This window comes from Notamacropus eugenii, chromosome 1, assembly GCF_028372415.1.
Source record: "Notamacropus eugenii isolate mMacEug1 chromosome 1, mMacEug1.pri_v2, whole genome shotgun sequence".
Classification (NCBI taxonomy): Eukaryota; Metazoa; Chordata; class Mammalia; order Diprotodontia; family Macropodidae; genus Notamacropus; species Notamacropus eugenii.
Genome location: NC_092872.1, coordinates 294,349,032 through 294,362,949, shown reverse-complemented (window position 1 = coordinate 294,362,949; position 13,918 = coordinate 294,349,032). Strand labels below are relative to the sequence as shown.

General features: G+C 35.6%; 1 protein-coding gene across 1 annotated transcript in view; it reads left to right on the top strand.

Annotated features, from left to right (window-relative positions):
- RGS6 (regulator of G protein signaling 6) overlaps window positions 1-13,918 on the top strand; it is a 662,738-nt gene that overhangs the window by 511,773 nt on the left and 137,047 nt on the right. Inside the window, 1 exon segment of the mRNA XM_072629224.1 lies at window positions 806-856. Coding sequence (XP_072485325.1) covers window positions 806-856 — 51 coding nt within the window.

The window sequence follows — 13,918 nt, the reverse complement described above, 5'->3', positions numbered from 1 at the left end:
TTCTCCAGCAGTAGGAGAGAACAGCTATGGACTGATTCTCTGGAATGTGCCTCATGACTTGGCATCTTGGAACTTTGTCTAGTACAACCAGTCTATAGAATGCTGGATCTTGAGTAAGACCGAAGTTTAAATCCCAGCCTAGATTCTAATCCTTGAGAAGCCACTTAAACTTTCTGAACCTCATTTTCTCATCTGCAAAATTGGAATTATAATATCACCTACCTTACAAGACTGTCTTGAGGCACAGCTGAGATACTGAATGTAAATCACATAAACCACTATATGTGTTATCCCAAGTTTAGGCACACCTAGGAGTCACATAGGTTTTATCTAAGACAGAAGTTCTTAACTTTCTTTGTCAGTCTGATGGAAATAATGGATCCCTTTTTAAAATGATGTTTTTAAATGCTTAAAATAAAATATACAGAAGTACAAAGAAAATGAAGTATATTAAAATATATTATCAAAATATATTTTTAAATGTTTATTTTATTCCATAAATTAAAAATAAAGTTTAAAAATTAAAATTAATGAAACTCAGGTTAAAAACTGTACAGAATAGATGGTCACTGAACTGGGCATCAGACCTAGACAGTATCTGAAGAAGAAATGGTTTAAAAGCATGCAAACAGAATAAAAACATTTCCTTGTCCATGAAAAGCATTAACTCTCCAAGAGAACACTTGACCTCAGGACCTTAATCTGAGTCTTGTATAGAACGTTTCTTCACTATCAAGAACTCTAAGAACTTACCAAGTGTGAAAAAATCTTGAAGTCTTGAAATGAGAATGCTTTGTCGTTACAGGTACCGACATTGTGCAGTGGTTTATGAAGAATCTTGCTATCGAGGATCCAGGTATTTGACCTCCCTGGAGATGATTATGTAGTCCCTGTATTGATAGATTGATTCCCCATATCCAGGATGCAGAACTGGGATTAAATCATTCTCCTCACAGCTTGGTTTATAAATAAGTGTTTTGGTCACTAAAAACAATTCTATTGGACAAAAATGTTTCTTTCCCCAGCCCCACCCCCAACCCCCCAACCAAGTATTTGTCCTGAAAATTAGATCACCTTATGGGGAAATGAGAGTGTCCTATGTGCTAATTACCATAGAGAGGGCAGTAAGAGTAAGAGATCCTGATGTAAGATGTAAGATGAATTCTCTATAACTGCAGTAATTAAAGAAAAGCATTGCCATTGAATGTTATTCCAGAGTCAATCATTAAAATGCAATTGCCTGATCCACAATTGAGATCATTTAATTATTTGCTGAGACAGATCATTTTGTTTTGCTTTGGGGTTTTTTGCTTCTATAGGAAGTCAACAAATAAAATGAGAAGAGGTTTTCTCTTTGATTTCAGTTGTATTTCTTTTTCAAGTTATAAAATTTATATTTTTAAAATTTTTACATGTTAAACAATGTTTTTCATTTTTTAAAGTTTTGAATTCAAAATTCTATTCATGCCTCCTTTTTAAATTAGCCTTAGCTCTCCCCTGTGTCCCAAAAAACCCAACCTCCCCAAAACTTTTTTCAATCTAACCTAGTCTTTTGCCTCTTCCATAAAGTTCTATTCTGATGTCTTATCATAGTTTATAGGTGACTCCAAGTTCTCAGAAAGTTCTAAGAGAAGTGTTTTTGACCATTCAGAGATGTAGTATTCTAAAGCAGGTGACTATTTTTACTGAAAAAATGAATTTTGAGCACAACTCCCTGGGGGGTCTTCCAAACTTACTCAATAACCCAAGGGAAGGGGCCCACAGAGTTCTGTTCAGTTTGAAGAACTCTGGAGGTGATGGGAAACAGTCCATACCTCCTCTTCAGATAAACTCTTCCCCCTCCAATTGTCTGACTTCTTGGGAGCCCAGACAAGTAGCTTAGTTCATCCATCAGGGGGCAGCTCTCTATAACTCTTGCTCAGTGTTTTACAAATGGTGGCAGAGCTTACCAAGTCAGAAAGACCTTGAGAGTGATCTGTGGCTCTTTTCTGTGGACCAGCCTCACTAAGGATGGAGAAGTACATCATCAGTGGGTTTTCCACTGGGATGATGAATCTGACTCCACCCGTCTGATTCCAGCTTGCCTTTCCAGGTCTCCCTTCTTCACATTTTCCATGTTCCAGCCAAATTGGTTCACCTGCTGTTTTCTGTATGTGAAACTCCATCTTTGAACCTTTGCACAGGCTGATTCCTCTTGCCTGGTATTCATTTTCATTCCATCAATTCCTCCTTTCCCTAGTAGGAGTTAATTTCAATCACCTCCTCCTCCTGTATGAAGCCCTTTTGAATCCTCCCCCATTGTTGTTACTCCCTCTAAACTACCATGTATTTTCATATATTTTATTTTTATTTATTTATTACCTATTTTCTCCTGAAACCATTCATTACCTGAACCCATTTTTATGTCTTTGCAAGGCTGTCCTTCATACTTGAAATGTGTTCTCTTTTTACCTCTACCTTTAGAGAGTTCCAGTTTCTTTCAAAGCGCAACTCAAATTCTTGTATCTCTAAGAGACTTTAACTGAATTATGAATGATCCACACATCCAATAAAAACTTATATTTATTTTGTACTTATTTCTCTGGGCTTGTCTTTCCCAAGTAGAATATAAGTTCCTGGAGAACAAATTCTGTTTTCTTCCTTCCTTTCTTTTCTGGTCTTCGTATCCCTAGTGCCTAGCATATAGTAAACTTTTTTTTTTTTAAAGCATAAATTGTATTGATATCTTTTGCTTTTACACAGTCTACATTTCCTTTTTCCTTCCCTTTCCCAGAGAGCAGTATAGGTCAAAGATTTTTTTTTAAAGAAAAGAGGGAAAGAGGAAGGTGGAAAAACTCAGTAAATCTTATCAATACATGAAAAAACATCTGACAATGTATGCACATCTCTGCAAAGAAATGGGAGGAAGTATCTTCTCATATCTCTTCTTCATCTTTGTAATTTTGCAAATATTTATTTTAAATTATTTTAGGGTTGTTCTTTTCATTTACATTGCTGTATTGTTTTCTTGGCTCTGCCTACCTCAGTCTGTCTCAGGTCATCTAAATCTTTCCATGTTTCTCTGTATTCATCACATTCATACATTGCCTATAGCTTAGCAAAATTCCATTAATCCATGTGGCATAATTTGGTTAGCCGTTGTCCAAATGATGGGCACCTTTTGTATTTTCTGTTCATTGCTACCATAAAAATGTTGCTATATGTTTTTATATGGGGAGTTTCTTTTTTATCAATGACATCCTTAGGGTATTTGCCTAGTAGTGGAATTTCTTGGGCAAAGGATATGAACATTTTCTTGATATAATAAGATCTTAATGAATGCTTGTCAATTGATTTATGAAAAAAATGGCCCTAAATTCTGTTTGATGCCATTCCATTCCTGTTTTGGAAATGGCAAAGAAGTAAAAAATTGGATAGAGGTTTGTATCAGTAAGCACCCCAACATACACAGGAGGCCTTGCTATCACAGGTCTGCATTCATAAAAGGAAAGGCAACTTTTGAGGGGTTAACAATTACTTTAACCCATAACATTCACTTGTTTCAGGGGAGTCAGCACTCCAAACTTCAAAGAAAATACAGAAAAGTCAAAAAGTCAACAGACTTCCTCTGCCTGAATTCAACAGACAATTGGACCCCAACTGTCTGACCATAGTTACCAGAGAGGGAAGCATAACATCTGGGTTCTCAAAGCCAGGGGTCTCCTTAGTGGCTTCCCAGAGTCATCATCTGTCACTCAAACCTTACCAAAAGTAAGACCCAAAATTAAACCTTACTTCAGAGTCTTTATATACTTTTTGGAGCTAGAGGGAATCACATCCTTTGAGAATCAGTGCCTCATTAAGATTCATACAAATCTTCCCAGGCCTGACAATAGGTAGGAAATATACTCCCTAGTCACATTCAAATAGAGTCATTATATTTCTTGATTATATCAAAACAAAAGCAGCAAAAGATCCTATTTTACTTGCCATTACAAGGTTAGTTATAATTTTAATCTAAAAATGGAAAAACCCTTAGAGTCCAACCCTTCATTTTATCATGAGGAAACTGAGATGCAGTCAAGTTATGCCCAAGGTCACCTAACGAGCAAGTGTCAAAGGAAGATTCAGAAACCAGGCCCTCTCACTCCAAAGTCAAGGCCTTTTTTCCATTGTATCTTGCCCCATCTCTTGTTTTTAGATTCTCTATAAGCAACACTTTAACTGTTGGGATTCTAAATGTGAGATCCATGTTCACCAACCTCCAAGTAAGTATAATACAAGAGAAAATGATTTATGCCCATATTGACATATTCACTCAAATGAAATAAAAGGAAGCTAAAGCTATACAAAAGAATGGTTCACATCTCTTAGAAAAGAAGATGAAAGAGTTGGTTTATTATAGCAACAGGGAAGGCAATAGTAATCAGTATTTTGTGGAATTTTGGACCTTTTAGAGGTTTAAATTTATGATTGTACAGTCCTATGAAATCATACTGCAGCACTCTCAATAAGTATTTGTAAAAAAAAAAATACCATTAGCAGCTAATATGCCAACTTTTGTTGCAGATAATGGAGAATTAAAGAGATAGCTAGATGGTGCAATGGATAGAGTGCTGTGCCTGGAGTCAGGAAGACTCATCTTCCTGAGTTCAAAGTCAGCCTCAGAAAATTACTTAGCTGTGTGACCCTGAGCAAGTATTTTATCCCTGTTTGCCTCAATTCCCTCATCTGTAAAATGAGCTGAAGAAGGAAATGATAAACCACTTTAGTATTTCAATGAAGAAAATCCCAAATGGGGTCACAAAGAATCAGACATGATTGAAACAACAAAACAACAAAAGAAATTTTATGGATAACTTAATAAGCCCCTCCAAAACAATTCAATTTAATTTTAATAGTTGATTACTTCAGTATGAAAGTAGATGGAGGTGGAGCCAAGATGGCAGAGTGAGAGCAAGTACTCACCTAAGCTCTAAAATAATCTGCTTCAGATATGTCTAAAAAGAGAATCTGAACAAATTTTAGAGTGGCAGATTATGATAAGAGTCAGAGTGTGATAGATTTCCAACCCAGGACAGACTGGAAGGTCTATGGGAAGGATCTGTTGCATGGGGCTGGAGGAGCACACAGCACACAGGCTGTACCAGCACAGACCCCACCATAGCAAAACTGAGCAGGAAGCCCAGGCAGTCTGAAGCAGCAGCACTGTGGATTCTCAAACATATCAGCTCAGGATGGAAAGTCCAGTGGAAGTGAGCAAGAGAGAACTGCAGAACCTCAAGTAACTGCAGCAGCTACTCCTGAGACTATCACCCTGCAGATTAAATGTCTGTAAGTCACCTACTTGAACTTCCTGGAGCTAAGATGGCAGAGTGATTAGTAAATGCTATCCTCCTCCCTTTTTTGACCTTGAAAAACCCAGAGAATATTTCCCCAGGAAAAATCCTGAAGCAGTGGGATCAGCCAAAGGGGTAAACAGTCTCTTAGCCCATGAGGCTAGGAAAATTGCAAAGTGGTGTCCCTCTTACTGTGTCTGAAGGGGACTAGTGCAGGACCAGAGCTTTCCCAGATAGCCCCACCTCAGCGAACCAGGAGGAGATCCTGAGCCCCAGGGTGGTAGAGTTCACAATTGCCAACACCAGGACCCCAGATGTGCCTGAGCTCAGGCAGGGGAGTTGAGAAAACACTATCACAGATGGGGTTCACCAACTGCTAAGCTTGCCTATCTATGCTCTAGCTCAGCAGAGGAAAACTCTTGCCTCCAGACTACCTCTCCCCCACACTTAACACAGCTAGCTCCAGGGAAGCTCTAGGGAAACTCAGAAAGACTTCACCTGGCTTCTGCTTTGGCACACCAGTCAGCTCAGCACCAGGTAAGCCACAGCATATTAGCTTCTAGTGAAAGAACCAGAGGTCCCAATACACAAAGCCTCAATTTCTAAGCACAAGAACCATGGGACAGAGCCCCTTGTGCCCCAGAAGCAGAGGTCCACTGTAAAAGCTAGGAAAAGGGTGATCATCTTGAGGAAGAAGCAAAGCAGAAAAGAAAAGACCATAGAATCTTTCTATGGGGACAAGGACCAAAACAGGAATACCAGAGGTCAGCATTGAGACTGTACCTCCATGTGAAACTTCAGAAGGGAATATAAACTGGTCAAAGAGTATTCTTGAAAGATCTCAAGAAGGATTTTAAAAACCAGATTAGAGAAGTAGAAGAAAAACTGGCCAATGATTTTAAAAATATGAAAAAAATTCACTAGAGAGAACAGCTCCTTAGAAAGGAAAAATTGGGCAAATGGAAAAGGAGATGTGAAAATTAACTGAAAAAAACAATCTATTAGAAGTTAGAATTGAGCAAGTAGAAGCTAATGACTCTATGAGACATCAAGAATCAGTCAAACAGAATGTAATGAAAAAATAGAAGAAAATGTAAAATATCTCATTGGAAAAACAACTGACCTGGAAAACAGATCCAGGAGAGAAAAATCTAATTTATTGGTCTACCAGAAAGCCATGATGATAAAAAGATCCTGGACAATATCTTCCAAGAAATCATCAAGAAAAACTACCCAGAGGTCCTAGATACAGAGGGCAAAATATTCATTGAAAGAATCCACCATTCACCTCCCAAAAGGGATCCCAAACTAAAAAGGGATCCCAAACTAAAAACACCAGGGAATATCATTGCCAAATGCCAGAACTATCAAGTAAAGGAGAAAGTACTACAGGCAGCCAGAAAGAAACCATTCATATATCGAGGAGGTACACTTAGGATCACACAGGACCTTGCAGCTTTTACATTAAATGATTAAAAGTTCTTTAAATTTCTTAGGGGAAATTTTATATCTTTGAATGTCTACATGAATAAAATAGAGGAAGAGGAGATCAATGAAATGGGTGTGCAGCTAAAAAGGCAGGAAGAAGAACAAATTGAAAATCCCCAAGTAAATACCAAATTAGAAATACTGAAAACCAAAGGAAAGAGTAATAAAATTGAAATTAAGAATACTATTGAATTAATAAATAAAACTGAGTTGGTTTTATGAAAAAACCTATAAAACTGATAAATCTTTGGTCAATTTGATTTGGAAAAAGAAGAAAACCAAAACACCAATATCAAAAAGGAAAAGGGTGAACTCACCTCCAACAAGGAGGAAATTGAAGCAATAATTAGAAATTACTTTTCCCAACTGTATACCCATAAATTCAACAATCTAAATGAGATGGATGAATATTTAAAAATATATAAATTTCCCAGATTAACAGAAGAGGATGCTGAATATTTAAATAACCCCATCTCATAAAAATAAATTGAACAAATCATCAATGAACTCCCTAGGAAAAAATTTCTAGGGCCAGATGGATTTATAAGTGAATTCTGTCAAACATGTAAAGAACAGTTAATTCCAATACTAAAGAGACTGTCCTACCAAATTCTTTTTATGTTACAAATATGGTTCTGATACCTAAACTAGGAAGGGCCAAAACAGAGAAAGGAAATTATAGACAAATTTCCCTAATGAATACAGATGCAAAAATTTTAAATAAGATATTAGCAAAAAAGAATACAACAACTTATCACGAGAATAATACATTGTGATCAGGTAAGATTTATACCATAAATGCAGGGCTGGTTCAATATTAGGAAAATATCAGCATTATTAATCATATCAACAAGAAAACCAATGGAAACCACATGATTATCTCAATAGATGCAGAAAAAGCTTTTGACGAAATACAACACCCATTCCTATTGAAAACACTGGAGAGCATAGGAATAAATGGAGCCTTCCATAAAATAATAAGCATCAACCATCAACAAGTATCATATGTAGTGGGGATAAGCTAGATGCATTTCCAATAAGATCAGGGGTGAAACAAGGATGCCCATTATCACCACTGTTATTCAATATGGTACTAGAAATGTTAGCTTTAACAATAAGAGAAGAAAAGAAATTGAAGGAATTAGAATAGGCAAAGAAGGAACTGAGTTATCACTCTTTGCAGATGATATGATAATATACTTAGAGAATCTCAGAGAATCAAGTAAAAAAACAACGTGGAATAATAAACAACCTTGACAAAATTACAGGTTGCAAGATAAACCCACATAAATTATCTGCATTTCTATTAATAATAATAAAGCCCAACAGCAAGAGATAGAAAGAGAAATCCCATTTAAAGGTACAGTATACCCTATAAAATATCTGGGCATCTATCTGCCAAAATAAACCCAGAGACTATATGAACACAATTATGAAACACTTTTTGCAGAAATAAAGTCAGATCTAAGTAAGTGGAAAAACATTAGTTACTCGTGGGTAGGCTGAGCTAATATAATAAAAATGACAATTCTACCTAAATTGATTCATTTTTCAGTGCCATACCAATCAGATTACCAGATAATTATTTTCTAGAGCTAGAAAAATATAATATCAAAATTCATCTGGAAGAACAAAAGGCCCAGAATATCAAAGGAACTAATGAAAAGAAATGCTAGGAAAGGTGGCCTAACCCTACCAGATCTCAGATTGTATTATAAAGCAACAATCATCAAAACCACTTTGTACTGGCTAAGAAATAAGAGGAGTAGACCAGTGGAATAGGTTAGGTACTCAAGACATAGTAGTCAATGAATGTAGCAATCTACTGTTTGATAAACCCAAGGACTCCAGCTTCTGGGATAAGAACTTACTGTTCTACAAAAATTGCTGGGAAAACTGGATAACAGTGTGGCAGAAACTAGGCATAAACCAACGACTGACTTTATACACAAGAATAAAATCCAAATAGATATATGACCTAGGTATAAAGACTGATTTTATAAACAAATTAGGGGAGCAGAAAATAGAGTATTTCACAGATTTATGGAGAATAGAGAAATTTTTGACCAAACGGAAGATAGAGAACATTATGAAGTGCAAAATGGATAATTTTGATTACATTAAATTGAAAAGTTTTTTGCACAAACAAACCCAATGCAGCCAAGATTAGAAAGGAAGCAGAAAACAGGGAAAGAATTTTTGCAAGTAGTGTCTGTGATAAAGGCCTCATTTCTAAAATATATAGAGAACTTAGTCAGATGTACAAGAATACAAGTCATTCACCAATTGATAAATGGTCAAAGGATATGAACAGACAGTTTTCAGAGGAAGAAATTAAAACTATCTATAGTCATATAAAAAAAGGTCTAAATCACTATTGATTAGAGAGATGCAAATCAAAACAACTCTGAGGTAGCACATCACACTTATCAGATTGGCTAACATGATAAAACAGGAAGATGATAAATGTTGGAGAAGATGTGGGAGAGTTGGAACACTAATTCATTGTTGGTGGAGCTGTGAGCTGATCCAACCATTCTCAAGAACAATTTGGAACTATGCCCAAAGGGCCACAATAATGTACATACCCTTTGACCCAGCTAGGTCTAGGGCTGTATCCTAAAGAGATTATAAAAATGGGAAAGGGTCCCACATATACAAAAATATTTATAGCAGCTCTCTTTGTGGTGGCCAAGAACTGAAAATCAAGGGGATGCCCTTCAAGTGGCTGAACAAGTTGTGGTATGTGAATGTAATGGATTACTATTGTGCTATAAGACATGATGAACAGGAAGACTTCAGAGAGGCTGGAAGGACTTATATGAAATGATACTGAGTGAAAGGAGCAGAGCCAGGAGAACTTTGTACACAGCAACAACCACAGTGTGTGAGCAATTTTTCTAGTAGACTTAGCTCTTCACAGCAATGCAAGGACCTAAAAAATCCCCAATGGACTCTTGAGGCAAAATGCCTTCCACATCCAGAGAAAGAACTATGAAATTGGATGGCAGAATGAAGAAGACCATTTTTTCTTGTGTTATGTTTTGTTTTGTTTTTTCATGGTTTGTCCCATTCATTTTAATTCTTCTATGTGACATGACTAAGGTGAAAATGTATTTAATAAGAATGTATAAGAACCTATATAAGATTGTATGTCATCTCAGAGAGACAGGGAAAAAGGAGGGGATAAGGTGGGGGAGTGGGAAAAATCTAAGCTATATGGAAGTGATTGTAGAAAAGTGAAAACAGATAAATTAATTAATTTTAAAAAATATAAAATATAAATGTAGACTTGATAGACGTCAGAGAAAAATGTTGGAAAATATGATTCAAGAGTGAAAAATTAGATAGAAAAGGTGTGCCAAGTACACAGAAGGCTTTTACATACGTATCATGAATAATTTCTTTGGGAATACAGTTGGGAGGCACTAAATGTGGCAAGCACTAAAAAAAAAAATGACACAAAATGAAATTATTGTTAATAGATAGGAAATGACTATTTGTCATTTCAAATAAGTTGAATGTGTAGAATCAGCATATTAACAGAACAAAGATCTAAATCAATGCCAATTGAAAAAGAATAAAAATAAAGTGATATGACTTGAAATTTAGTTAAAAGCAATCCGTCCTGTTTAAATGGCTGAAAATTAGGAAGTGGTTAAAGGAACAGACATTGACATAGGCTATCTCCACTTCTTAAAGCAGTTTAAATAATGCAAGTCAATTACTGCATTGAGGAAATTAAAAGTAATTAGAAATTTTAGCTAGCAAACATGATTTCCTTGGTAAGAATAGAGTTATAGCAACCAAGAGCAATACCAGCTTACATGAGAAATTCATTTGTAAAGTCTTTCAGGCTATTAGAAGGTATTAGAAGATTATTCAGTTATTAGAAGATTATGAGCAGTGTTATCTCATATTTTTAAAAAAGCAAAGAATAATGAATAGAAAAACAAGCTTGCAAAGAGCTTGGCAAGACAATTAATTTAAGCCAGATCATTCTGAGAACACTTGAAGATAAAATTGGAAATATAACAAACAGACAAAAATGGTAAAGATCTGTCAAGATTGTTGCAACAAACTTTTTCAACAAACTGTTTTTCTTTATCAATGACAGTAGAATCACAACATTTTAGAGTCTAAGATAACAGTCCCTAATATGCTATATAGAGATGTACAAATGTCACCAAATAAAACTAAGATAATTCATACAGATCAAGCAGAAATGATTCATGCTGAAAGAGACACAATGTTGAGAGATCATTTCACAAGCTGAGAGGACAGTATAAAAGACATAAAAAAATCTTGAACAGGACAAGGTATCCCATGTGTCTCAGTTCAGTTTTTAAACTTAAAACTTTTACAAAACACTATTAAATCTTAAAACCACACTAAGATGTTTGGGATATCCTGTATTACTAAAAAAAAAGTGATCAAGAAAACAATAACCTCTGACTTTTTCATCTCTTAAAAATATGTATGACTATAGTTTAAAATCTACACAATTATCGAAAGTATACTTAAAGAAGGCATGCAAAGAGAATAGACCAGATTTTGCAAACAATATTCTAGAGTACACAATGTCTGATAATTCTCATTTGTTTACTATAAAAAGCATTCAACTAAATTCAGTCTTACACTTTCTCCTCCAATAAGATGTCTTCCCTAAATATTAAAATAATGCAAAATCATTTGAAAGGTACAACAGAGATAACTTTATTCAACAATTTTCTGATTAGAAATATCAATCAGTAGAAAAAAGGGAGATTAATGTTTACTACGTTCATTGAAGCTGATCAGCATAGATTCCTAATGGAAGAGAATTCTTAAAATTAGTGAGTTTCTCCTGATGCTCCAGTTTGTGAATGAAATTCTGCTAGTCATTTCAAGACCTGGAATATTGTAAAGCTTTTTAAATTAGACTTCCAACCACTAAAAATTGGAAGAATTATTTTTATCAGAAAAATCAAGTGAATGAAAAGAGCTGATTGTCTAGACTATGATATATGCAGTTAGATTGATGGACAATGTATAGAGCTCATCAGGGCAGAAATCACAAACTGACAGTACTCTAGGTTCACATTTGATTAAGAAAAGGAGTGTTCTTTACTCTGGAAAGAAATTTGGGAAGACAGTCCTACTGACTAAGAATAAATCCAAAAAAGTCAAAGAAAGAGAGAAAAGACCCATATGTACAAAAATATTTAGAGAAGCCCTTTGTGTAGTAGCAAAGGGGAGGGGTACCAATCATTTGGAGATTGGTTGAACAAATTATGGTATACTGACATCATGTAATATTATTGTACCATATGAAATGATAAAAGGAATGGATTCAGAGAAATCTGAGGTTCCTATGAACTGATATGGAGTGAAGTAAGCAGAACCAGGAAAACATTTTATATAAAGATTACAATAATGTAAAGGTAAACAATTTTTAAGGTCAAGAATTCTGATCAATGTAATAACTGATCAATCGTGAATTCAGAACACTCATAATGAAGCATGCTTCCTGCCTTTTGGCGGAGAAGTGATGGAATATAGGTGCACAATGATACATACTTCTTTAGCCATGGCCAATATATGGATTCATTTTGCTTGACTGTTAATTTGTTAAAAAGGGAGGTCATCTATTGCTCAGGGGTATGGATAGAGATGGAGGTAGGGAAGTTAGTGGATATAGCTAGTGATGGGGATGGGTGGAAGGAGGGAGGGAGAGAAGTGGATAAACATCAATGGAAATGTTAAAAAAAATACACAGAAGAGAGTCAAAGGAAATTCAGAAGGGTACACAGATAAGCAGGTCAATTTTGTTACTGTCATGTTAAATTTAATGTATATCTTTTAAAAAATTGTACATAATAGAAGTTCACAGTTTCAAATATAACCATTTTTCCTTGCTTGTTTATTGGGAAAAAAAGAAAAGGAATGTTCTAGATTGTATCTGGGAAAATGTGTAGTGTTTTTAATGACCTTAAGTTTATCCCTGAAACAGAGGCCCATTTTAAAAAATCACCAATAATCTGGCGATTCCATAAGACTTGCAAAGTAAGTTTCCAAAGAATTAAAATTATAGATCACCCTAAGGGCAGTGGAGGGAGACTTAGTGGGTTGTGAGTGGCACATAGCATCTTATTAATGAAGAATTGCACAAGAGAGGTAGTGTAAAAAATATTCTAAAAGAAATGTGTGACTGGGTAAGGAAGTAGGCTGGTCATGTATCAAGTAAGCCTTAACCAGCAGAAAGCCTATGCACTTCATTGGCATCTACACAGGATCAAGATCTCCAAAGGAAGGATCCTATCGTATTCAGTATGTCCCCTGTATAGAATATGTGGGAGGACATTGTCAAGAGTCTTATAGGTTAAGAAGGCATGAAAGGATTTTTATCTGTACCACTGGAAACAGTGCCCACCATTGATGAGATCACAGATCCATGAGAACATCAGAGTAGTACTTTTCTAAAGTGTATTTCATGTCTCCTTGCCTTCTTAAACAGAGTGTACTAAATATGATATAGCCATTTATTGTTGCCTTAGGGTTATTATGATACACACCAAACACGACTATACCATAGTACAATAATATCCTTAGAGTGTGAAGGGCTGTTTGTCCCTGAACTAAATGGTCCCTGAGTGATGTGGTGTGTTTTTTTTTACTTCAGATTTTTACACTTCTTCTCTAGATGTCTGACTTTATGGTACACCTTTGTGCAGTTATCATTATGACTAAAAGCATCCCTTATTCTACTCTGATGATTCCAATGTGCTATGGCCTAGAAAACCTGATGCTCCAGTACTACAGATAGACAACACGTCTTAAAATTGTGTGCAAAATAACTTATATTGCCAATATATGTCAGGCCTCTCCTCTGAATGAGGACCTGACCTGTTACAAAGCCCATCCATTAAAGAGTAGAGCCTATATTATTGTTTTCTCTCTGACCTTTATTATTAACATTTTGCTCTTTGCCTCCAAGCAGCATATTGCACTTATACATTTATTTTCTTACTTTGGGGTTTCCCAGCTATATTTGAGGTGTTTGAATCATCAAGAAGTCAGAGTGGCGAATAAATGAATCATAATCACAAATGAAATAAGCCTTCTTTATAGCT